The 27,114-nt window shown below is 43.9% G+C and overlaps 2 protein-coding genes across 3 annotated transcripts in view; one reads left to right on the top strand and one right to left on the bottom strand.

Moving 5' to 3' along the window:
• LOC115396991 (poliovirus receptor homolog) overlaps positions 1-10,752 on the bottom strand; it is an 82,849-nt gene extending 72,097 nt beyond the window's left edge. For both annotated transcript variants that reach the window (XM_030103130.1, XM_030103129.1), the window contains exon 1: positions 10,254-10,752. In XM_030103130.1, coding sequence (XP_029958990.1) covers positions 10,254-10,341 — 88 coding nt within the window. In that variant the 5' untranslated portion in view covers positions 10,342-10,752. The remainder of the gene's footprint in view (positions 1-10,253) is intronic.
• Positions 10,753-13,430: 2,678 nt separating this feature from the next.
• On the top strand, positions 13,431-27,077 carry g6fl (g6f-like). Its single transcript, XM_030103131.1, has 11 exons — positions 13,431-13,607; positions 14,984-15,316; positions 17,389-17,655; positions 17,973-18,008; positions 18,297-18,632; positions 21,153-21,407; positions 25,111-25,233; positions 25,502-25,572; positions 25,850-25,876; positions 26,236-26,282; positions 26,716-27,077. The coding sequence occupies exons 1-11, from the start codon at positions 13,535-13,537 to the stop codon at positions 26,735-26,737; spliced, it is 1,590 nt and encodes a 529-aa protein (XP_029958991.1). The 5' UTR covers positions 13,431-13,534; the 3' UTR covers positions 26,738-27,077.
• Positions 27,078-27,114: the final 37 nt, after the last annotated feature.

Here is a 27,114-nt window from a genome sequence, read left to right as displayed (position 1 = left end):
GATCGTAAAGGAAGGCACAGAGTGGAGAAAACATCTACGGAGGACATCAATATTCCATGCCAGATAAAGCAATCCTGTGTCAGAGGTAAAGAATGTAATGGAGAGGGAGACAGTAGAGCAACGAGAGAAGTAGACAAACAAATGAACAAGACAAAAGCTGAGAGGCGGAGCCTGAGGGACTCCTATTTAAAACCAGAACAATTGAGAACACTTGTGGCAGTTTACACAAGCAGAAGAACCTCATCCTTTCCTCACCTCACCCCCCCAATCTTCCCCAGGCTGTGTCTATTTAAATGTGTGTTTAAACGGCGAGTGCTACTGCTCTAATCACGGCTGGCATCACAGCACATTCCCTCTGTGCACCCCCCTTACCCCCCAGCATCCCGCTTTCTTATGCCGTTCAAACCCTGCATACACTACAGACACCACACACACACACACACACACACACACACACACACACTCAACCACACTCATGTGTGCACCCTGCATGACTGTGCCGTGCCAGAGAAAAATTCATGAATCACTGGTGCACGAATCAGCCGCAAGCTTGTTGCGAGAAAGGGAAAGTGGGAAGAGAGGAAAAGGACAGGAGTAAGTGGTTAAAGTGTTTCCTTTAAAAGCTTTTAAAAAGGGGGAGGATTCAGGAGACTGCTTGCCACAACCTGAGGGAGCCGGCACACACCCAGAGGGCCCCGGCGACAAGTACGAGTCTGCAGAGGAGATAGTATGTCTCCTCGCTCTCGTCCCCTCCCTCACAGCTCCTCCTAAAGAGGCCCGGATAGAAACCTAAAGCAGCAAGTATGTAAGTAATGAGCGGGCGTATGAGACATGAGAGGCGCACACATGCATGCAGATATCTGACCTTCTGCACACAAATGCCAACTGAAGAGCGCATGAAAGTTTTGTGTACAAAGACAACTTGTTAAAAAATGGATCAGAGTGGTGGATCCACAACAGGAAAAAGGCCTCTCCGTCAGCGTGCATTTTAAGAGGAAGTACCCAATCAGCTCTAGTTACAGACCCACTGTCCCTCCAGGGCCACGGCTGAAAGACAGGCCTGTCCACCGATACAGGTGTGGTGCAGCAGGAGGACAGCAAGGGAAGGGAAGTTTGAAGGAGGAGAACAATAGATGGTCTTTTTCAAAGGCCTCCCTCAGTTCACCTGGATTCGGGGGAAAGAGGGGGGAAAGAGTCTGAAGGGAGGAAGGAGGAGGAGGGTCTCTAAGCTCGTCCGAGAACAATGGTGTCTCTGTTTTCAGTAACGCAGAGTGTATCATTCTGTCTTGCAGCAGCCGGCTGACCGCTTGGACTCAAAACACCTCAAGGTTGCTGCTGTTGGATGGTGGGTAAAAATATGTTTGACAGACAGTCTGAAATATGCATGATCATACAGTCACACCTCTAAAGCTGAGCATAATTTAGAAAAGAAAGAAAGAAGACACTGCTGTGTGTGACTTTTTTTTTTTTTTGATTGATTCTTGACAGTGATTTTCTCCAAAAATCATTTTCTTCACCCTGAAACCCAATAAACTATGAGGCAAAGAAATTCACCCAAAACTATCTGTACTTTTTGCCTCATCAACACCTCAAAACCTAACAGCTCTGATTCGATAATGTAAAGACTGAGAAACAGTCAGCAGGCAACTGATACCTTTTGGTGGCTTTTTTTTGTGCAGATTTTCTTCTTGACTATGATTTCAATAGTTTATTATAGGATGTTTTAGGTTACATTAGAGTAAAACTACATTTGCGTGTATCACGTCAGGTTTCCTTTTACAATATAGGGACATTTCAATCACTGTGAAGGACGGTGGAGATGCAGAGTGAGTGTGCAACCTTTTCTTACTTCATTATATTTGTCGTTAATATAAAAATTGTTCCCATTTTAAGGTTAGAAAGCAGATTAGATTCAACGAGCAGGGTGTTTATGTTTTATATGAGTAACCAGTAAATCTATTTGAACAGCTTTACAATGAATATATCCAAAAAAATTATGCACGAATCTGGTTTGTGGGTGCAGCACTGGCTTATATATTACTTTAACACTGGGAATTAACTCTTCAAACTGTAATCCCATTTCGGCGTCAGTGTGAGATTCCTGTTAGATGAGTCAGGCTATGTTACCAGCCAAGTCACTGCATGCAGGGGGAATCGAGTGTGTGACAGCATCTGGCAGCAGGGGAGTGGACATTGTCAGCCTGATCCTGGCTCTGCACGACAGGTTAGCTGTGTCGAAATGAAACTAATTCCTGCATCTGTTTCCATTCCTCCATCTCACCTACTCGCTCGGCTCCCTCACCGACTCTCACTCCGCTGTGTCAATTCCCCCTTTCCTGTCCTCCGTACAGTAATCAAGTGATTCAACCATCAAATGAGCCCAACATCCCTCAGTTCGGGACTGTCTCTGTGTGTTTGTGGTAGCGGGTGCGTGTAATGAGGTTGTGGTGATGATTGCCGTTCTGCAGGCTGGAAAAGAGCAAGAACAGAGGGAGAGAAGGGTGAGACAATCAGAGGAGGGGTGAGGTTGGGTGAAACACTGTAAAGTGTCACAGCAACTTAACCTTCAAAAAATGCCCACCAGGGTGGAGTGGGAGGTGGTGTTCTTGGCCATTAGACAGAAGAGAGGGAAAAAGAGGGAGAAAGAGATGGAAGGAGCGAAAGAGAGAGGATGATTGATGTTGAGAAGAAAAAAGGGAAACAGAAGACCTCGTTAGGGGTGGTAGGACGGTACAGATGCCTGCAATACAAATGTCTGTAGGGAGGGTGGGGGCTGTTAAGGAGGTATAAGAGGAAAGTGGAGCAAGAGACAGAAGGAGCAAATGAGAGTAGGAGAAGGGAAGTAGCATAGGCAGTTTGGATGAGCTTAAAGAGAAACTTTGGGGATGACATAGGTGGAAGAGACAACTGGAGAATTGGACAGGGGGACAGAAAGAGGAGGAAAGCTTCAGAGAGGAAGAGACGAGATAGAGAGCGTAAGAGGATCGAGGAAAGTACCAGACATTCCAATTACAGAAGGAGAAACAGGGGACTGATGACTAAGACGCAAAGTGAAAGGAGCAGGGGGGGAAAAACCCAAAAAACAGAAAGAGGGTAAGAAAAAAAGATACAGTAGGACAGCAGTTTACTGAGCAGATGGATCAATTATCTGGACCAAATTACAAAGAGGGAGAAGTTGGAGCATTACAAGAGGCCATAAAGAGAAGGGAAAGGATGAATCAAGATGGAGGAGTGGAAACAAAAAGGCACAAACATGGCAGGGGGAGAGAGGCTAAGAGGAAGGCAAGTGGCTGATTAGGGAGCAGGCAATCAGCTGAACAGATGAATGAGGCAAATCACTCCATCGAAAGAGGACCTGCTTTCCCTCAGGATCCACACCAAACAGTCCTGGCACACTCTGTTGGCAAAACACCGGGCCAATAACCGAAAAAACCTGCTGCCTCTCTTTGACCTTAATGTGCTGCTTGCTTCAGGGGAGGATTTAAATGTTGCTGCCATTTCACATCTCTTGGGACTAATGAAGACTGTGCTGCATGTTTATCAGTGTTGTCCTAAACCAATAATTAAAAAAAAATAAAATAGAAAACCTGTATATCGGTTATGAAATAAAGATGTGGGATTGTAACTACACTGCTTGCCTTGCAAAAACATGAGCACTCACCAGACATGCACATGAAAGAGAAAGCTTACCCATCTTGATTTTCTGAGATCATATCTACCGTCAAAATACTCCAATTTCACATCACAGTACACAATTTTACCATGTTGCTCTGATAAAATGACCGAGATCACAAGGAAAGCCGACTAAATTGAACAGTTGCTGTGCACAATATTTCAGAGGCGCATGACTCCAGTCGGCTCCCAGAGCCCTGACAAGACCGTGTCACGCCAAATTCAATTTCCTCCTGTAGCCAGCCTGTCCACTGCCTCTGATAAGTGTGAATTGGACATGACCTTGTCAAAGTCAGATGTGATGAAGATGCAGTGCGTCTGTGTTGTGTATAATAATGCCGACGTGCAAAGGTGTGCAGAGAGGCGACAAAGTGGACAGAAAAACTGAAACGTTGCTTGTAACACATGTTGATAAAAATGTGTGAAGAGAGACCGGAGGTGATAAAAACGGTAAAACCAATTCGACATTTCGCAGGCTGGGGTGGAAGGCGGGACAGAAAGGACACTAGGAAGGATTATGAGGAGGAGGTGGCAGAGAGAGAGAGAGAGAGAGAGAGAGAGAGAGAGAGAGAGAGAGAGAGAGAGAGAGAGAGAGAGAGAGAGAGAGAGAGAGAGAGAGAGAGAGAGAGAGAGAGAGAGAGAGAGAGAGAGAGAGAGAGAGAGAGAGAGAGAGAGAGAGAGAGAGAGAGAGAGAGAGAGAGAGAGAGAGAGAAGTGTTTCATGGTGCTGCCATGTTCAAGGAGCAAGCCCTAAATGTTTTCAATATCACATAAGGGCACTGCATCATCCACCATTCAATACCGGATCAATAACGCAAACCACCTTCCACCTCGCAAACTACATTTAGACACATTAAGGTGACTGCTAATGAGCAGCTGTGTGCATGCGTAAGTGAAGACACACAGAAGAGGACACAGTCAAGGGCCTCATCGCTGAGTCGCAGAAAGATCTACAGAGAGCGGCGTGGAGAGCGCTTCAGAAATAAAAGATTGTGACAAAGACAAAAGAAAGAGAAGAAAGATGACAGAAATGGGGTACAGGCCAGGTAACGATAATAAAAAGTGAAAGGACAATGCGAGCAGTCTTTTACTGTCCACAATGGGAAGCTCTTTAGCTATTAAATGTGTGTCTAATGCTGCAAGCGAAGGAGAAGAAGAGAGGAGGGAGGTGCGACTAAATTACAAATGAGCTGGTAATTCTTGGCCTCCCTGGTTCACTCCCTCATGCAGTTTTTTGAAATCCGCCTTCACCTCCTCTGCCAAGACGCTGCAGTGTGGAATTTGAAAATGTCGACATCCTCAGCGCCCCCCCCCCCCACCCGAAGCCCACCATCACTCGCTGCTTCACCTTCTCCGCTCCTCCTCAGTGATTTCTCTACAGCAGGGTCACAGAGACACCTATCTCCCAAGTCTAGTTAATTAAGAGGATTTTATTTTTAAAGGGTTTGGCTGCCTTTCAATGGATCTTCAATAGGAATTACAGCTCATTCTCCACATTGGCTGAGCTTGAACAGGTTTGACCTGCATCTCCCTAAATTCCATCTGGGCTTTGTTAGGAAAATGCAGATTTGGCAGGAGGGATCTTGACTAATGGTGTGGAAATGCCTGTGTGACTGAAAAATAAAAGTGAGCCACATTCCTCAAACACTGTCTACAAGATAAGCTTCTGGCACACTGTCGCACTAAATGGTAAGCCTTAAAATTAGCTATAATCTATTAACATGGGTGGTTTGGCTGAATCATGAAATGGTTTATTTGAGCAAACTCTTATCAGCCAACACATCTGATTTTATGTTGGTGGAAGTTTAACTCAGCGCCTCTGCCAAGAATATCATTGACCCCAGCACAGTGGTGTTTTTGGAAACCCCTCGGTTGCCCCATCCATATTAATAACACTTGGCATTCCTTCTGAGACAAGGATTTCTGCTCATTTTCTTTTTCAATCAGATGGGCCCGGCTCCAGAAGTCTGGCAATCCTGGGAGCCAAACATAAACATCCCAGTGGGGGGGCTTCTCAGTGTGACCCCAGCTCAGGCCACCATCCACCCAGCATGAACATGCAGGCAGGGTGCAGCGGGGAGGGACATCCGACATGGAGGGGGATCTGTCACAGAGCCACTGGCTCTGGCTCTCCTGCTGCAGGATGTCACTACTTCAAGATGCATGGAAAGTATCTTTTAACAGGGCCAATTAAATGAGCAGGCAGTAAAAAAAAAAGAAAAAAAAGAAAAGAAAAAAAAAAGGTTGTCCCCAGATCTGAGGTCTGTGGAAGATTACAGCGCCGCTGAGGAGGTTGATACACTTCACTTCCCGTCGAAAAGAATAACGTACACATGCATTGTCATGCAGCAATGCGACGCTTCCTCCCTTTTATTGGAATGTCATCAGACTTGCAGCACAGCTTCAGGTTACGGCTCTTATTCATCACCAGCTGTACGTGCACATGAGCGCGCAAGCGTACGTGTCGTCAATTGTGTTTCTGGTTCAATATGTGGCCTAAAATGCAACAAGACGCAGTGACTCGTGCTCATCGACCTCCCTCCCTTCACATTCATCCATCCAGTCTAATAATATTTGCCAGTTCAACAATAAACCTAATGGATCTCTTGTGTTTGTGGTCACTGGTTATGAAAAACATACAAAGCAAAACCTTGCCTGCTTATTTATTACACACACAGACCTTTTTTAATTAGTACTTCCTGTTTAAATGTTACTACATCTGTTAAAAAGCTTCATGCAACTCACTGGTTTATTGGTAGATAAGAGGTACTTCATTTCTAGACAGCCATTAAATATCACCAGTAGGCTGAAATCCCTTTTTTCAACAGCATACCTGGTGAAAGAGTGAGTAATAATAGAAATCTGTCTAAATCATTGGGCTCATTTGGTGAAATGCCAAATATTTCCCTCAATCATTTCACAATTATGCTATTCAGAGATTAACATGGCCGTGTTTGCCACACAATGTCGGTATAAAAAGACACACAATGGTTTGTTATCACTCACATGTCTCCATTAAGCAGTAAATTCAGGGGATTTTTTTTTAATGTCTGAATCAACAGACTTTTAATAGTGACTATAAAGGGAAGGTGGAAGTTATTGATGGGCCATTTATACAGTGAAGCGCCTCGGTGTGTGAATGTGCGCTTACGAGCAGATGTAACGGCCAGTAAGAGACTTTGTTAGACGTATGGATACACGCTACCGACCTTTTCAAAATCCTTCTGACATTTACAGGGCCGGTGCAAAGGGGTGAGGACGGCTCATTTCCATAATGATAAGACCAACCACGACAGCCATTAGCGCAAAAAAACCAAACTTAGACAGAAACCCCCTGCTCTGCCACAACTAATGAGATACTGAGGACTTACTTATCTCTTTTTAGGGATGCAAAAAAAAACATATAAACACTGCTCATGATCCATCAATTACATTCCTCTAAACAGTCAGAGTGCCATGCTTGCTCTGTGTTGTGATGACAAACGGTCCCGGGCTTGGCAGTACTACACTGTTAGCACATTATGCGGAGGGAAATGGTTAGACCTAATAGTTTGAGCAATTGCACATGTAGGACTGCCAAAAGAAACATCACTACATTAGAGTTACTGACTATTCACACTAAGTATGTGTGTATGTGTGGGAGGGCAGGAAGAGGGCAGCTAATATTGTAATGACCTGTGAAAATGCTGGAAATGTTCATGTATTTTAAGAGATTACAGCACATGCTGGTTTGAGTGGAAGAACAGGCCGACAAGAAATACTACAGCCTCAGTGACAGAGCACGCTGAGGTAACGTGGTATATTTGCCTGTCTGCCCGCATGTTTTTCCTGTCATAAACAGCACAACCTTGAGTCCAAAGACAGGCAGGGCGAAGCTATTTGAATAACCTAATCACCAACGTCACTCAAACAAAAGCACGGGGCACGAGAGAATGAAAGATAGCTGGAAAAAGCTGAGATGAGAACAAGGCCCCTGTATGTAGCCCGCAGCAGAGGTGGGGGAGGGAGCGAGGGTTGGCGGGAGAGAAGGATGTTTCAAGTGGCGGGTGGGAAAAGAGGGGAGGCGGGGGGGTCGTCTGTCTTAATCAGTTGCTGCCCGTTGAGTCTTCCAGCCAATCCAGAAACTCTACCACCGCCCCGCGCAAAGCAGGAGACTGCTGAAGAGCCACCTGTTTCATCAAAAACCTAGGAGAGCCATCCAGAGTGGCTTTGCATATGAAGAAGCTTTGCCGAGATAATCTCAGGTATACAGGGAACAATGGTGCTTTATTTGTGAGCAGACAGGGAAGCGGCCTCTTCCCCCAGCCCTGACCCTGCCTGCACACCAGTTTCTCAGGCAGCCAGCCAGCCAGCCACCCCCTGCATGCATGCAGCTTACTCAGCCAGAAAGACAATGCTGCCGTAGCTTCATAACCCCCACCCGAAACTCCCCCGCACATAAGCCCACCCCTTCCAATAAAAACATCTCCATGGTAATGGGCCAAGCTCTTCTGACCCACATCTACAGTCCCCTCAAACCTTGAATGGCAGAAGGTGATTATAGTTTAATGTCAGAGCATTAACTAGCAGCACACCTGATTACTTCTGCAGAAAGGTATATAACATATATAAAAGAAAAATATTACAGAAGCCAATGTTAATTAAAAATCCATCAGACTCAATATTGAATTTTTTACATTAAAGCTGGGTGATATTAAACTGAAAACTGTGCAGAGAATTAAATCACTTCTCTGGCTCTCAGACTCCGGATGGAAGGTGGAGGTAAGTGGTTGCTGTCAAAGCTTGAGAGGATACGTGAAAGAGAAAATGCAAAGTAGACAAGTGAAAAGTTTCAGCTCCCAAAGCAGTCGCAGCTTAAGTTGCATAGCTTAACTATTACGCAAAAGCAGGTCAGGGGTTTACGCTTTAAAAAAAAAAGTGACTCAAATAAAAGATGGCTAAATTCTGAGTTTTTGCTTGTAGTGGTAAAGCCTTGCATCCTTTTTTCACTCAAATATGCAAAACCTTTTTTGACCCCCTCCCAATCGCATCTCTCTCCCTCCCCTCAGAATACTCCATAATGTGTAAAATGGACAAAAAAGGGTCTGGTGCATGAATAAGTCAACAGGGTGACTGTTTTTATGAGTGGTTATTAAAACAACAACAACATAACAAACTGGCAATAATACTATCCACTACAGAGAATTCATACTGTAACTATGCCAGGATGTTAGATCTAGCCCTACATTCTTGCCCCAGTTCCAACACAAAACAAAAAGCTGGCCTAGGGAGAAAAAGAGCAGAGAAAATGTTGAACTGCATACCACACATTCATGTGTTACTGGGTCAAAAAAATGCCTGCACATATACATTTAAGATACAAAACGCTGTTTGACTATTTTTAAAACTGAGGAAAATCCGCTGAGGGTCAACATTGCAAACAATGCGTTTGTTTGTTGAACGATGAAACACCCATATTTACGTGTGATGTCCACCAGCTAACAGGCTCCTGTGGCTGTGAGTGACATTTAGACTGTGACCATGTTTAAAAATTCATTCAAGGTATGTGTAAATAACAGAAAAAGGGAGGGGTGATCAAATATAGGCAAAAAATATCTGTATAAGGAAGTAGACTATAATAGTCACACTGTCGTAGTCATACAGATCTAGAAGATTTACTGCATTTCATTGATGCTCTTCTGCATGTCTGGACCTGTGGCAGAAGAATCTAGAAGCCACCTGAGCTGAAGTGGACTGGAAACACCTGAAATATTTAGGTGTGTAAACAGGTTGCCAAGGAACAGGCTGGGCCTGTCACTTCCTTGAACCAAAGTCACTGGTGTGGTAAAGGAAGTGTGAGTGGATCTGATTGAGTGCCCTAATAATGCACATCAGCTAATACTGAATAAAAGCCAGCACAGGTTGAGCCATTTGTCATGAGTCCAGATAGAAAAGTTTCAGTTGTTAGCCCCCCCTTTGTTCATTAAGAGCTGTTTCCAGCCCATTTTTTCTCAGCTGGAGTGTAACTAATAGGTGATGATGAGCGTGTAGAGGGAAGAAAAAGAGCAGAGCAGAGGGACGCGAGGCTGGTGACATTGTGCGAGTGTGTGTTTTTTTTTTTTTTTTTTTGGGGGGGGGGGGGGGGGGGGGGTACACGGGACAGACTGTCTGGAACAGTGACTAGAGGACTCACTCCGCCGTGCGGATGCGTGCAGCACCTCGCAACACCTTTCTCCAGAGCCACACCTTAGGAAAACTAAACATGGCGTTGAGTCACCGACCGAAACTCAGGTCAAAGAGCGATAAGCAGCTGGAACCATGACCGAAAGCTATGCGGGACCACATTCTGAAGGCGAATTAGTCACGGTGCCTCATCTCAACTCGAGAAACTTGCGGAAACATAATCATTAACAGGCAATTCACCGAGAAGCGCAGATCACCTTTATTCTCCCGTCTCCGCCCTGACAGGTGGTAGTCAGGTTTAAATTAGTCTCTGCTCACATTATTATTAAAGCTCAGAAAAGAATTGAAACGCACAGTCCTGGGCTGATTGGAGTAATCTACACTTTTTTTTTCTTTTTTAAATAAGTGACTGTTTCTTACCTTGTTGTGTAAGTATCGACGCAACCATGAGGAGCAGTCCGATCATTTTTGTGCAGTCGGGCCAGTTTCGGGCGTCATGTACCGCCATGGTCGATTACGGTCCTTTATATAAAAAGAAGAAACCAGGCACTCACAGTCTCTCTCGAAGAAATGTAAACAGCACCTTCAGACACAGGTTGTAAGATCTCACTCAGTCAAGGCAAAAATAAATAAAAAATGAAAATAAAAAAATTAAAATAAAAACTTGTCCGCCTGCTGGACAGCGGTGGGGTCCGACAGACAGAGACTCTTGTTTTAAGTGTCCACTCGCTGCGCCTTTCAGGTGGGAGTCTGCTCAGATTAATGAAAGAAAAAAAAAATCCTGGTGAGCGCGTCCCTCCCGCACAGGTGAATGTGTTTCCCCCCTCCGAGCTCGTGCTCAGGATAATGAAGTGCTGCCGCGCTCGCGCTGCTCCAACGACAACTGGCTCGTGTGCGTCTGAGCGCGCGGCGGTCCGGCTGTGTGTGACTGACTGGGTGATGTCATCAGGCTGAGCGGCGTCACAGTCCTGCTTCCCAAAAACCAATTAAGACCAGCAGGAGCGGCGGGGAGGGGGACTCACCACAACTACTTGTTGAAAGCGCCAAGAGCCTTTCTCTCTCTCTCTCCCTCTCTCTCTCTTTCTCTCCTTGGAGAGACACAACTTGCACCTCGATAGCATCTCGACAGCACAGCGGGGTTTCGGCGAAGTCGAGTTTATTTATACAGAACCGATATGACTGAGCGTCACAATCTGGACAGCATTCAACACCCTGTCCACAAACCTCTGATTAGGAAGAGGGTGAATCCACAAAAACCCCAGCAGATAACTGATCTACAGATACACGCAGACCACGTGGGGACAAAACTGTACATTTACTTTGCTTCATGCCTTCTCTCGAGGAAACCCATAATTATATACGAAAGGGTAATGATATAGTTTGGAAATGTCTCTATATACTACTTGAGAGTCTTCTGAATCAATTCATCTGTGTTTCCCCATCACTGCAATGCGCCCAAATGGATGGCCTTCAATTAATGCGCCAATCGACACCAGAAAGGCTAAAAACAGCATGAAGTTATCTTCCACCCACTTCACATAAGTCACAGTTCGGATGGAGTTGTGAAGTGCGTGGAAACGGATGATTCTTACGCCCTCTGCCGTTTGTTTCAGCGCACGAGCGTGAGATTAGCCCATATAAACTCCAGCCCAGCAGATGCCAGAATCAATAAACATTCATTAATGAAAGGAAAAATACAAATCCTGTGGCAGTCAGCAAAATCAAATGAAAGGCAAACAGCTTCCCATGTCTCTATTTGCAGACTCCGGCTGACAGTCTGTTGATGAGATTTTTTTTCCTCTTCTACAGAATAACTTCCAATTCATTTTGCCCTATTTTCCTCTGAAGCAGGGTGCATACTAGCATAGCAAAGGCATTATCTGGTTCAGGTCTAATCCTTATACCCAAGTGTTTTACAGCCAATGTAATTACATCTCCATAAGTCCCACAGTTTGAACCATGCTGCCTGGTTCTTTCCGTTCTGTTTCATTTCTTAATTCCCCCTCCAGTGTCAGTCTGCTATTTCCCAGGCTGCACTTCTGAGGTGCTAATTCTGAACACATGGATAATGATCGGAGGTCAAACAATGCTCTGCAAACCAGAAAAACAAATTAGCAGTTAAAATATGCTCTCCTTTTTGGACTCCGTTGGCTTCAAAGCTACAGGAAGGGTTTCATTTTCTTTCTACTTTTTGCCCACAGCGAGTCCAGAAACTGGAAGCAGCTGTCACACAGACAAAAACAGCTGCTGGCTTTAAATGCCAATTCGTACTTTGCATTGCAATATTATAATTTTCAGTTCCCTTTTGGGCCCAGTCGTAGAATGTTTCAGGACCAACACAGTCAGGGAAAGTGTACAGGGACCACCCCATTCTCTGACTAAATTGTATGCATTCACAGCGGAATAGGGAAGAAAGTGGCCACCAAATAGAAGATCTCATTCCTTTTCCCTCCCATACTCATTCATTTTTCATGCCCGTACCAAATCGACCTTCACACCTTCCACTTTCCAGCTACCACCCACTTTACTTATCCAGTTCTTCGCCTCTTTTTCCCATCTCACACCTTTCCTTCATTTACACTTCACTTTCCTTCCATATTCTTACTTCTTCAGTTGCCTCCCACCTTCCTCACCCCCTCCCTCCCCCCCCCCCTCTCTCTCTTTTTCCCATCTTTCTGTGTCATTCAATATCCTTTGTCCACTTGTCCTTTGCTTTTTGCTCCTATTCAGCCCGTCCTCCATCCTTACGCTCTCCGGGGCATGCATAGCAGCGATAATGAACCACGTAGTTAACAGATATTAGCTCATTGGCAGTGGATTCATTAGATAGAGTCGAGGCTTATGGTGATTATTTACCCATCGAGGAGGGGCCACAGGATCAGAACCGTGCTCATGCGTCAGCAGCCACAGACTTCTTTGAAGTCACACAGTCTCTGCAACACTCTGTCTGAGCACCTCTCCTTCCACGTTTCTCTCCCTACTGCTCTCCGTGTTTTTTTTTTTCCCCCCTCTTTCCATGTCATTAGACACCCACAATACATATCTACTTTCTCTCCCTCTCTCCGTTTCTCTGTCTCCCTTCACCGCCCCCATTCACCCAATGGTAATTATGGAAAAATCTGTAATAGTGCTCAGAGGAGCTGATAATACCTTCAGCTTAATTAAAGACATTTATGGGATGTAAAGACATGTAGCCTAGGGGTTACTGTGCACCCACACCAACCCAAACCCTTTATTTCTCCCGTTTTCATCTCTTTCAAGCCCTCACTTTGTCTTATTCTTATCGTTTTCTCTGTTTCATGCACACATTGCGATACTTGAGTACATGCTCATTCCTATTGTCAGAGCGAATCTCGGGGTCATGGCTTCTGTTCATAATTGCCGTGAAGTTTCGCCGCGAAGTGTTGATCAGCATATAGGCTAGCATTAGGGTGATGCCAGTGTGTGTGTGGGGTTTATCAGCTTCATGCACACTCGCATGACTGGAATAATGACAGTCTTTTCCTGTTGATTATGCCCCTGTTGGTTTCCTCACGTCCCGTTGGGCAGAAAGATGTACAGCACACTTGTTAACATGTCAGTCAGGGACACCAGAAATATTGCAGGATACAGAACAATAGTTGGTGCTCTGAAGCACACTTTAGAAAGGTCACAAGACAGCTGGTGCAGTGAGAGTGCTTTTTATTTTCTTTAAATTTGTGATGGATTCTGGTTTTCTCACCTTCATTCTGGCTTTTTTCTTTGCAGTATATTCTTCTCCCACTGACATCACAGGTATGAAGCCCTTTTCTAATGTTTTTCAGAAATACATTTTTGCCGCACTCGGAATTGCTCTTGCTGAAAGATAAAACCTATATTTACCGGCAAACCTTGCTTTTGTAGCGTAGACATTAATAATGTTGTCTCACTGGATATAAATGATGAGTCAAAGGTCTGTTTTAAAAGCTTCAGTTGTGTTAAATCAAACAAAAGCACATTCTGTGCTCATTGTTGATTGTCTCTTCCATCATCAGGAAAATCTACTGACTTTATTTTGTCCAGGACATTTTGTTCAATAACAAAATGCACAATCACATGTTTGAAATCTCAAAGAAAAAAAAAACTACAGATCATGTAGAATATGAAATATTTCTACCCGCGAGGAGAATTAATCTATTTCAAGAGCCGGTTACCTTTTTAACCTTTGTGCAAAGGTTAGAATAAATGAACACAATTATTCGCTGTTAAATTTATAGCTTAGATATCAATAAAACATTATTTATATAGCACCTTTTATGCAGGTTGGTATGATCTGCTTTATAGAAGATAGACTCAGAGATCACTCCATCCATCTTCCATGCTACTTATTCCAACGTAGGGTTGATGGGTATTGGGACTGACCGTGGTCAGAGACAGCGAACACTCTGTACTCACCAGTCCATCACATTCACAATTAAAGTAATTCCCCAATTAATCTTAAATTCATGTTTCTAGACTTTGAGAGGAAACTTGATCACCCAGAGGAAACCAAAATACACCTTCTTCCACGTTTAAACCTGATTTTTTTCATCATGCTCCACATTAGTGTCCCACAGTAAACTGTGGTATTTTATTTGGGGGGGATTTATGTTACAGTATGTTACTTTATGGCTACAGCTTTTATCCGAAGGCGAGTGTTACATCAGTGGATTGAAGACTCTCACATCTTTCTGCTGGGAAAAGAATGTTTTACTCTTCTCATGCTGTTATCTTCCAAAAGGGTGGTCTCGAAAATGTTCATCTGGCCGTCTGTCCAGAGGAGCTCTGCAGGGCAAGGCTGGCAGGGATTTTAAAAGGAGATAGAGTATCTGGCGTTAAGAAAGAAAAGAAAAAGAAAAGAAAAACTCTATCTTTGTTCAATAACTTTAATGTTTGACTGACTCTAACTGAAAAACCCTCTTACCAAAATAGGACTATGGATTTTGTGGAGAACAGCCACCACTGAACTCTGATATTGTATATTTGGGCCCTGAGTAATATTTGAAGAAAGAATTGGAAGAAAAATAAACCCATCTCTTTTGGGCATTAAGAAAAAGACATCAGCGCTGCAGTGAATTTAAGCTTTTCGGTACACTTTCAGACATTCGCATCAGAAATTCATTTGATTCCCTGATTTTTGCTCTCTCCTTCAGACTGGGACGATGTTGTGGTGGCCAGAGTGGGCATGCCCACCACCTTGGTCTGTGCTGATCAGACTGTGAGAGGTGCTGTGACCATTAACTGGAAGGTTAGGCAACTCGACACGGATGGATGGCAGCTGGTTCTCACAGCCAGCGAAAAGACAAAGTTCTCTGGAGGTGCCTCGAAGCCATCCATGCGATTGACTGACCCTAACTTTAAAGACACCGGGAATTTCTCTCTGTCCTTTCAACCCGGCGTGGATGACAGCGGTCTGTACTCATGCTTGATAGAGCAACAGGAGAGGAAACAGAGGGAGACGTTTATCCTCCTGGCTGTCCTTGCAGGTGAAAAAATAAACACGAGCTCGACAACATGCGAGATACAGAAAAACACTCTATTTCACACCTTGTTGTTATTTAAAGGACAAATAACAGCACATCTGTATCAATCGCTAAATCTGCCCTGCAGGCAAGACAAATTAATCTGCCATGAATGATAGCGGCATTTTGAGTGAGGTATGACTTTTTGTCTGTCGGCATAAATTAAATGATGTGCTCTTGATATTTTATTTTGCTTTTATTTGATTTTATAGCTCTCCGTGGGATCTTTTTTTGCACAGCTGTTCAAAAGTGCTACGCATAACATCGTTCATTACTTCAATTTTCCCAGAATCAATAAGAACTGAAAAAAATACATAAATATATTACAGTTTTTCTCAGTAACATTGGTACATCTCTCAGATCCAAATGTATTTGTTCAATCTTCACGTAATTGTGTCACTTGTGTCCATCAAAAACGTGGTTTCTCATTTCTTTGAACAAGTTGCAAATGCTTTGATACATCCATGCAAATGATTATGAACAATTCTCCGCTGTTTCCTACATTATTAATAACTTATGTCATGTTGATCAAAATATTTTATAATACGTCTCTGCTAAATAGTTCCTCCCACCCTGCTTCCCATTCATTAACCCCACTGAGGAACTGTGGGTCTATGATGGCCCGACACATCCGCTGATGACCCTTCATGCTAGCACATGCTGCATCACAGCAGATGGCTGCAGAGGCTGGGTGAGACATTCTAAAAGATTGTTTACACGCCGCATCGCAGGAGAAGGTGTTCCTTGTGATGCGGATGACAGTTTGCGACCCAACAGACAGGAACGTCAGGAGGTGTAGGCAGACTGCACCGTAAATCTTACAGCTCTGCATGTACATTTTTCCCTAAAGAGGTCCTGTGTTCACATTGTGCACATTTCTACTTCTGTTTCATGTTGTTTTTCTTTGTGCTGTGCAGTGCTGTCTTTTCCTTTCTGTATTGCAAGGACATGGTCTGTCAACAAATACAGTGCAAACAGTAAAAGCGTAAATGTGAATATTGTCCTGTCGCTTATAATGAATCTCCCACCTACACTGAACTGCAGCTTTAAATTTACAGTAACTGTCATCAAAACCTTATCCATGGTTCACATCAAGGCATCCCTCCAGAGTGCACTGTTATATTGACAGTAGAAGCAATTCCGCTGCCTTCTTCGTGCACAATGGCACAAGGACTTGTCATTCTGATGGCACTGAAATCTTACTTTTGAGATCTGAACTAAGGAGTTTACAGGTAATCCATGGTGTTTTGCGATTTGTACAAACTGTCTTGAGAAATGCATTTACTGTTTGTAAATGTGGAGGACGATTCTAGAAATGTGCCAAACCGACTGAGAAATGCTGTAATTGAACCTTGACACAAACTCGGAGTAGGATGAGCCATTTCAAGGTAAGAGGGGTACACAATTGTTTGCGTCACTACATCGGAAGTTTAAAGCCGAAGTGTCATGTTTTGTCTTTATTTACACAAATCCTAAACATCCTGTACAAGAAGAACCTGTCACACAACCAATTTTTCATGCCATCAATGGAAATAATCATTAGGAAGTAAACAATTATAGTCTCTAAATAGATAGATAGGTAGATGAGAGAGAGAGAGAGGGAGAGAGAGAGAGAGAGCTGGCCCCTCTACAGTGAAACCATGCAGTATCCCTTATGTGGTTTAGCATTTTCTTTCTGAAATTTGCATTCCTTTCCCTGGTTGAGATGTTTTCTGGATGGGAGAATGCATTACTCTGGATCCTCAATGTAGCCCTCAGCACTGATGGTGCATTTCCAGATGGGTAAGCTGTGCATGCAATAAGAACCAGTGCAACCCAGCACCATCAGACATGCAGCCTTTGGAACTGTCTGCTGACACGCTGGATGGTCCATCCACTCTTCAATCCACACAGCATGCTGTTTTTGCTTTTGTCTACCATGAATGCTTTCCTGGACCTTTATTCAACTTGTTCTATATCAAGCCAGCGATTCAGTGTATATTTACACCACAGTTGAAATCATTCTTCTGCCGATCTCTGTTCTCGCTCTTTTCCAGTCTCAGTCGTCCCCGCCTCACCGGTTCCTCAGTACAGCACCCTGCGGCTGATGGCCAGGGTTACTCCTAATTCTGTCAGCACCAAAATCAACTGGGTCGCCCCTGGAGACATTTCCATGAAGACTGAGAAAAAGACCAACTCGGGGACAATAGCTAAACTGCCACAGGTCCAGACGAGCGACGGCGGCTCTTATATCTGCATGGTTCAAGCCCGGGGAAGCGGCGGGAGAACTCTGTTTCCTTTCAATGTGGATGTGACTGTGGATGGTGAGACTGACTGGAGAGGGAGCGATGTGGAGGCACTGAGGAGGAGAATGCATGTGTTGTTGCTGTTATTGATGGTGTGAGTGGGCATCAATGCCAGCAACTCCAGCAACAGCATTATTTATTTAGGAGTCCTGTAGCTACAGTTCTTCAAAGTATTTACTTTTACAGACCAGTTTCAAAACTCAGAGGCAAACTGTAGATCTGCTCTGAAATCCAGCTTGTTCTACTGTGAATATTATAGTTGCTACGTTTATGTATTATTCATTATTTGCTTTTTGCTCCCTTTTTTCCTTTTCTTGCTTTCCTCCTTCTCGCAGCTGACAAAGTGGCCTCATTCACCAATATAACACATGGTAAGTAACTCTGTAACACCAGCAGACTGGAAGTCCTGCGTCAGCAGCTTGCTAATCAGGCAGAACAGAATGGAAGAAAAACTGAAGTGACTCTCAGCATATAAGAACATAATCCCCATTGTTGTAGGAATTTTTCGCCTATCTCCATTTCCCCTGCTCTCTTGCTGTTGTGTTTGCTCTGTCTTGTCTTAACCTCCCTCCTCATTCTCTTTCGACTCAGAATTCCCGGCTGGTTGTGTTTTCTCGCACTTTAATATCATATTTGTCCTCCTCTGTCCTTGCCTGAAGGTCCCTTGATCTCCACCACCACTCAGGCCCTGGCCTCCTTTCCCCTGACCTGTCCCGACGTGCAGGGGGACTACATCCTGCTCCACTGGCTCCCGCCAGACATGAAAAAGCACAGCGGTCTGAAGCTGGTGTACCAGTACGACCGCTGGAGGGGCTCCACTTTACTGACTGAGCAGAGTAAGAGAATCCAGCTGGCTGGCCCACCGTACAACGCCGAGGCTGGGAGCTTTTCCTTTGTACTCACCCCGGGGCTCAGAGACGGCGGGCTGTACTTGTGTGAAGTGTACCTCAATGACAACGTCTTCAGCCAGAGGACGCGGCTCACTGTGGTGAAAGGTATGGAGCACAATCGGCAGACAATGGAAAGAGCAGGCGGATTATGCCAGGAGCAGTGTGTTTGGGTACTTTATGTGGGTCAGCTAATAGACGTAGAAGATGCTTTGATGAAAGCATTAAGAGAGCAGATGACAAATCAAAGGAAAATCCAAGCAAAAGCTTTTATTCACTCTGACGTATATGTGTGCCTTCTGAGGCTGCTGTAGGAATTAAATGCAGTTCTACTGCAAGATATTCCCGTATTTGATCTTTTAATCATAAAATATTCCATAGGTGTTCAGTGGGGCTGAGATCCCTCAAAAGGCCAAAGCAGATGACTCACTCACATCATTTTCATACCCATCAAATCATTCAGTGACCTCTCGTGCAGTGACTGCAGGCATCTGTATTTGTTATGTTTCGACGCCCACTTATTCGTTCTTTGTTTTTGCTTATGAAATTTCACGTGTCTGTTGTTGAGGGAATGCTTTGACATTCAAGGAAATTAGTTCATTTGACTTCTTGCAAAGAGTTACATGATAAGATCACGGCCATCTGTCTCCGCTCCGCACGCCGCGCTGTAGTGGTTATTTCAGATTGGCCTTTGTCAAATTGTCTTACAAACTGTCATGCCGTGTCGCCTTTTTCTCTCCTCCAAGCACACGCATGCGCCCACACGCACGCACGCACACACACACACACACACACATCCCTTAAATCTGACTTGCAGTAGTCGTCCAACGGCTGGAGCTGAGAAACTTTTTTGAAACAATGACGACAGGGTTTATTATACGCTTAAACATGTTTCAGGTTTCTCCCATGTGCAGCAAACAATACCAGACACACAATACAATACAAGTTTAATGAGGACATCGTCATTAAAAAAACAATAGTGAGAACATGAAAAGTCCACACAGGAAGGCTGCCAAGTCCAGACCCAAACTGATATTCTCAATGTGCAGTAAAAGTGCGAACCACCATGCAGCCCCTCTGTTCCAAGCTATTCTAATATTCATTCTGTTTTATTTTCAGTCTAACTAATTTTGTGATTTTTTTTTTTTTTAAAAATATATATATATATAAATAAATAAATAAATCATGCAAATTCATTGAGTGAATAGCTGCATCAAATCACTGAACTCTGTTTGATCCAGCGGAAAACCGCTCCCTTCTGTTATAACAGTCCCAGAAACATTTCAGAGAAATTTCACCACCGTGTACGGAAAAGAAAGAAAAAAGTGAATCTTGAAAACAATTTGAGAACGCTGAAAATCTATGTTTTCTTATTACTTGCCCAGCATCAATATCGTTTTCTGAGAGAAGACTTTTTTTTTTTTTTTTTTTTTTTTTTTGAGACGTTGAACTATTTCAGCAAACTCGGCTACGTGTAAGACATCTGAAAAATGTGTACTTGCTCAAACCGCAGCTCGGTGAAAAGAAAGTATTCTGTGCATTTCGAGGCCCCTTATCTCCCAAGGTATTCTGACAATCATTTGTCCCAATGATATATCCTTCAGCAATACTTTGAATTCCTGTTGATTTCTTTGTGGAATTAAAAGGAAAAAGAATATTTTCCACAGCTACGGGCAAAAATCTCACATCACTAAACAAATACGCTGATAATACACTCTTACAAAAAGAAACATTTGTTCAATTCATGTGTTGAAAAGGAAGGGCAAAAAAAGAGCAACGCACCTGTTGATTTTTACGAAAGGCCTTTAGTAATTTCACTCTTTGGAGGAGCAGGCGCACACACACACACACACACACACACACACACACACACACACAAAACGTCTTGATGGCCTTGGAAAGCTTTGCTAATCACAGTCTTACTGGCATCCATCACAACTGCCCAGACATGACTGGCCGATCTGTCACTGTCACTGTCATGCATGCTTCACACATCTGCATCCCTACACACACACACACACACACACACACACACACACACACACACACACACACACACACACACACACACACACACACACACAGCCACCAATCATGTGACGCATATATTTTTACCCCACCTCATTATAAGTATCATTATGTATGATTATACTTGCTACCCTCCCACCAGGGCTGTAGGTGGCCCACACTGATCTCACTAATCAAGGCTGAAATGTGTGTGTTTTTATGCGCGTGTGTGGGGGTCTGCAGGGCTTGATTACACCCAGATGGATTCTCATTTCAGTTTGATGAGACACTAAGCATCAGTCACAGTCAACCAATGCATTACCAGCAAATCACTTTAATGAATATATATTATTTTGACCCTTCTCTGAATTGTTCTTTGTTTTTTTCATATCACTTTGCCTTTACCTCATTACTCTCTATCTGTCCTTGCCCTTTTCTATATTCACACACTACCCTTTAACTCACTTTCGTCACCTGTCTCTGTCCTTTTTCTGCCCTCTTTCCTGTCGTTTCCACTCACTCATGCTCCCTTTTTTCTTTTCATTCCACACTCTCCCTGCATGGTCATGGCGTGCTCTTCTTCCCTGTGCCCCTTTCCACTGCTCTGTGTGATTTCCACAGTTATAACTAGCCGGTCCTCCTCAAACCTGGAGCTGAAGTGTCTGTACACGGAGCGGTCCCAGGTGAAAATCGCCAAGTGGAAACATCACAACGAGAGTCGCCAGCTGGCCATGTCGAGCAGCGACCCTGGCCGCATCACCACCACCCTGCCTTTACCCATCACCCAGGACACAGCGGGAAACTACACCTGCGTCTTGGAGCTGAAAAACGGGCGGGTCGTCCGGGCAACTCAAGTTGTCCCACTCCCTCCTGAAGGTGTGAACATTCCTGTAGTACTGCAAATATCAGTCTGTTTTTCTTCATTAACGTGAATGAACTCATTAGAGGGTCTGATAATTGTGGACATATGCTCAGTGAAGCAGTTTGTGGTGTAATGAAGCCGCCTCAGGTTCAATCATCTTTAAGAAAGCCTTGTTGAACAAGTGAAAAGCTTTTAACAGATATCACACCTAATGCTTTCTTAATGTAACTAAAGAGGTCAGAGATCAAGACTTCTGTGTATCAGAGAGCTGTGATGATATCGAGTGGAATAACTCGTTCCATTTATGTGCAAATTTTTTGAAACGTCCACCCCAGTCTGAACAATATGCTCTGCTTCCTCGTCCGCAAAATATAAAAACATAAAGGCTATCGTTTTTCTCATCACATTCACCCGGCTGATATGTGAATATAAGACGACGGGACCTTAGGACATCGCTTCCCTCAAAAGCTAAATTATTCAGGCTTATTGTATTGGCGGCTGTGGGGGAGCACAGGAGGATGTGACAGCTGAATGGATCCCTTAGCAGCGATGAGTTCGCTCTCCATACCCCAATACATCACTCCAGTGGAGGGGCCCAGAGCTCATCATGATGCACACTGATGGTATGGCCATAAGAATAATGCACAGGGAGGGAAGAGAGAGGAGGACGACAACAACTCCAAGAGGGAAACATGCAGCAATTTCTGTCTGATTGGAGTGATTCTGTATTACACATTATGCAGGTTAGTGGTTCCAATGGGGACAAAAATCATATCAGCATGGTTTTAAGGTGGAGACATGTTTTAAAGACACAATCAGATTTAGGAATGTGATCATTATGTGAAGGAAGTCTGCAAGAAATGAGTGCAAGTCAAAGCCAGAAGGCATGAAAACAACAAGTGTATATTTATATGTGTGGTGAATGGCATCCCTTGGATATTTCCTGTTTTGCAGAGAGAATTTGGAATACTTGGAAAGTGTTTTAAAGCTGGACTGAAAATCAAGGTTTGGTAACTAGTAGTTTCATCTGAGTTTAGAGAAGCTTTCCAGATAATGATTATAAGCCAGTATAAGCCAGTGTGAGTGTGCTCCATGCACGCGGGTGAATGAATGTATTGTGTACAGTACATTTAGAGAGAGGGCTGGATAAGAAGTTCAAAAATTGTATGTGTTGGATAACCTAAATTTATAATGCTGGAAAGTGTCAGACTGCAGAGAAACTGCAACAGTGCAGTATAATCCAACAAACACTGTTAATAATACATAGTTTTACATAAAGCAATGAAACTGTAGGCTTTTTTTTACAAAAAAAAACGTTTTTTTCTTAAAGGCAAAAAGAGACGGCGTGGGTTTATTTAGCACAGCGTTATCTCTGACAGAGAAGTGAAACAAGTTTTCGGTACAAATAATAACAGATACAGTAAATCATTTTTTTTTTATCATGTCGGGATCTCTAATGGAAAAATCACAAAGTAGTGTACAACCTGAACAAGTTAAAACAACACAGTATAATAGGATTTCTTTTATTGGTGCCACAATCCAAAGAGGACCAAATTGAAACAATCATGGTGTTCAGCTGCACACAAAATACTTCAAATGTCAGGGATTCTCTGCAATCATTTGCAATCCACAGTCTGCCCATCATTTGCAAAGCATTCAAGCAGTTCCTCGGTCTGCTTCCTATCAGCCAGAACACTCTACAATCGCGGCGATATAAATCATCCCTCTACCTCATTTGAGATAAAATAGACGAGGAGGGCAGGAAGTGCTAATGGTGAAAAGAAATAGGTGGGGCAGAGGGAGATGAGAGAAATGTGGAGACAGACAGACAGACAGACAGACAGACAGACAGACAGACAGACAGACAGGGGAGATGTGGTGGTGAGAAACTAAGACCATTTATGCTTCACTTCACTGCACTCAATTACCATAATTCATGTGTTAAAGCTGGCATGGAGAACAGTACAGGTCAGTCTTAGGGTCAGCTCTCACCACAGTATTCCATTAGCAAGCTCGACACATACTCACCAATCAATTACACCTCACGCAGCACATAATGATTGATTATTTTGAAGCTGGCTAAAAGCTGTGACACCAGGGCGAAGGTGAAGCTTGGAGGCCAATCCTTTTTCAAACAAAATTTGTGGGAAGTTGATGAGATGTGAGAGTAAACTTTGCTTCAGCCGGGTTTTTCACACCCTCTGTAACCTCAGGGGGCACAGAAAGACAACGCTGGAACTGTTAATAAATGCTGCTAATTATAACCAAGTCTGTTTCTGTTGTGGCTGTTTTGTTCATTAGGCTTCTACTGTGTAATCTAAAGTGTGTGACAGATCTGATTAGTTTGTGCTCCACGAACGGTGCGCTGACAGCAACAGAACACTTGTTCAGGTACATTAAATTGCAGCAATCACAGTGGAAACAAGTTCCTCCCTCCTGCTCCCCGTGTTGCCCTGTGGCTGCGTTTTGCAAGACTGATGTCACCCTCATTATGCAAACATATCTGACAAGTTTGATCACACCCTCGTGCTCTTCCCACAAATTTCGACTGGTGCAGCAGAGAGTTGATGGTGTGCTGATGTAATGCATGTGACGAAAATACCGGAGCTTTCAATCCATCTGTTTTCCATTTCAGCATCGACTGGGTTTGGCTGAAATGCTGCTGTTTGCATTGTTTGTCAGCGTACCTCCAGGCAGTTGAAAATCAGACGCGGAGACACTAAAAAGAAACGCAGACAGCATGTACACTGCGGACAGTACAATGCAAAGGTTTTCACATGCTCCCATGTGCAAGTTGAGGGGTGGCATAAACCGTGGCGTGATCACAATAATTGTGAAGTAAATATGCAGCATCAGTTCTTCTGAGTTCACTTTTTCATAGTTTTCAACAGAACTTACCTTGAAATTTATGAACATCTCAAAAAGTCAAAACACAGATCTTCTAGATGCGAGTATACCCTGACTTCATTCTCTGAAGATCAGTGCTCTGTGGGGGCCACACTATCACATCCAGGACCCCTTGTTCATAGTTACAGCGAAGATAATGCAATTCTTTATAAACACTATTTGTATGTTTGGGTAGTTTTTTTTTGCTGTAGAATAACTTTGGAGCCGATCAGATGCCTTCCTGCTGGTACTGCATGATAGATAGGCAGCATTATATTACACCAGACCTCAACCTTTGCATAGAATATTTAGAAAATGAGGCATGGAGAGAATTCAAAGCTACTCCTCTGTGTGGAGGAAGCATTTGCTGCAGGGATCCGAAAGCTTTCCGGACCTCTCAGTAATGCTACTTTTGTTCTTCTTGTCCACATTTCCAAATGACAGCCATTACTATCAAGACTGAAGGTCTGTCAGATCAATGTCTACTAAGCTGTTGCACGGAGCATTCACTCTCTCTGACAGTGTCTAGATTTCCTTGCCATCTTTCGCTGAAGCCATTGTCTGTGACTGACAGCAGCATGACGCAAATGCATGTAACATGTTGAGGAAATCATAACGGAAACACGTCTTAAAATATGCTGCAGAAGTTTGCAGGTGATGGCAGCCATGACTTGTACAAAAAGAGCAAACTGGAGGATAACTTTTTTGGAGTGCTTTTTATGGCATTCATCTGCACTTTCCCTATGAGTTTCATATTAGCACTGTTCCTGGAAACATTCACGCCTTTTTTTTCTCCTTCTCTCTCTCTCTCATGCTTTTCTCCTTTTGTAGTGAGTGTCAGTGTCACCCCCCCCTCCCTGCTCCCTTCTCTCTCTGCTTTATTACTCCTGGTGCCCCTGGTTGCTGCAGCTGTCGGTGTGTTGCTATGGAGACAGAAACACATTTCTGATCGCGGTGAGTCTTCCGGCGTTTTCTTTTTTGACAGCTTCCCGTGTTTTCGTCCATCTTCGGCCCCTGTCGGCCGCCACTGAGCGATTTCGGCCGTGACATCCTCTGGGTGTGTTGTAATGAATCTGCCCCAACCCCCTTCCTCCCTCTGCAGCCGTGTGTGTGTGTGTGTGTGTGTGTGTGTGTGTGTGTGTGTGTGTGTGTGTGTGTGTGTGTGTGTGTGCATGAATTTGTTTATGGCACTGTGCCACTAACTATCTTTTTGTGTGTTTAGGTATTGAGCAGTCCTTGTCTGTCCAGCCATGTGAAGCAGAAAACATCTATGAGAATCCAGGAGATAGACAGGTGAGGAATTCAGATGTCAGTTCCTAATAATGGTCTGATAAATTTTCCACTCTGTTTTGCCCTCGTCTTCACCTTTCCCACTTCTTGAAATTTGCAGGCTTTCTCTTGTTTAGTGTGTTTCTCACCTTCCCCTCCCCTTGCCTATCTTATCACTGCAGTGCACTTTTTTTTTCATGCCTTGCGTCCCAGCTCTGTTTCAGGTTTTCCCTCTGATTTTCGCTCTCTGTCACTTGTTGTTCATTAAACCTGTTTTCTCGCTCTCCTCTCTTCCCAACAGGCTGCTCCCCAGGGTTCAGTCTACATGGTGAGTTACTGTATCATCTCCCAGCAGCGCACACATGCAGGCATGGTGCATATGTGTCTGTGTGACAAGATATAATAGACACATCCAGCAGTGCATAAAGAAGCTCATTCTCTCAAATGCACCCTCCGCAAACTGTCAGCAGATGTGACTTCCCTCACACTTGTCGTGCTTTTGCTCAGTCTGCCAGCCCTCACTCGGATAAGCTCATTGCCTATCAACTGTCACCCCTACATTAGTGGTATTGACAAATCAATCTCATCACACACGAGGGACATAAATCTGACCTATCCTTATCCTTCTCCTGACTGTCCCACCGTTCCCCTCTCTCCCGCCCTTCCCCCTTTTTCTTTTAATGCCAGGATCTGAAGCCAAGAGGAGAGGATGATGTCTATAAGGAACTGGAGCGGTAAGCAAAAAGCCTTGCATCACCTGTGTCTGCTCTTTTTGTGTGCGCGTGTGTGTGTGTGTGTGTGTGTGTGTGTGTGTGTGTGTGTGTGTGTGTGTGTGTGTGTGTGTGTGTGTGTGTGTGCGTGTGCGTGTGCGTGCGCGTTCGTGTGCACTGTCATTCATCTGCCCCTCACATTCTTCTCACACTCACCAATCACGCTGGCCTGAACATCACTCTGACACTGTGGCATAATATCACGACATGCACTGACAGGCAACACTCCTTCAACCGTGTGTTGTTGTTGCGTGGGTTGCCTGTGTTTGTGTTAAAGGAAGAATAAAAGAGAACCGGGGGACTGGGAGGTTTTGTTTGTGTTGTGTGTGTGTGTGTGTGTGTCTGTGTGTTTGTGTTTGTGTGTGTTAGAGAGTTTGTCTTTGTGCTCTGTTTTCAGATACGAGCTGTGTCAGAGCTGATCACCTACCCACATCTCAGCCTCATCCAGCTGTCACATCTGCTCAGTTCCCTGCTGCAGCAACAGCCCTTTATAAACAGAAGTAACAACCAAATATCAGAGATGGGACTTGAAGTAAACCTCAGTGCTTCAGGGAAATGCTACTATGTGACTTATTTGTTGTTAGTATTCCAAGCTTTTGCTGGATGGAAGCTGTGAAAGGGAGTGGTTTTCATATAAGGCTTAAAAAAACCTTGTATGATGATAAATATTTATATGTTTCGAAGATTTTCATATAAAATTAATGTACCTGTATCATCTGTTTTACTTTAAAAAGTGTATGCATTTGTATTCACGCATTAAAAAAATAATCAAATAATTTGTCTCCATTATTTTTTT

This window comes from Salarias fasciatus, chromosome 11 (assembly GCF_902148845.1).
Source record: "Salarias fasciatus chromosome 11, fSalaFa1.1, whole genome shotgun sequence".
NCBI classification, from domain to species: Eukaryota; Metazoa; Chordata; class Actinopteri; order Blenniiformes; family Blenniidae; genus Salarias; species Salarias fasciatus.
The sequence above is the reverse complement of the archived record's forward strand: the minus strand, read 5'-3'. Positions and strand labels throughout refer to the sequence as shown.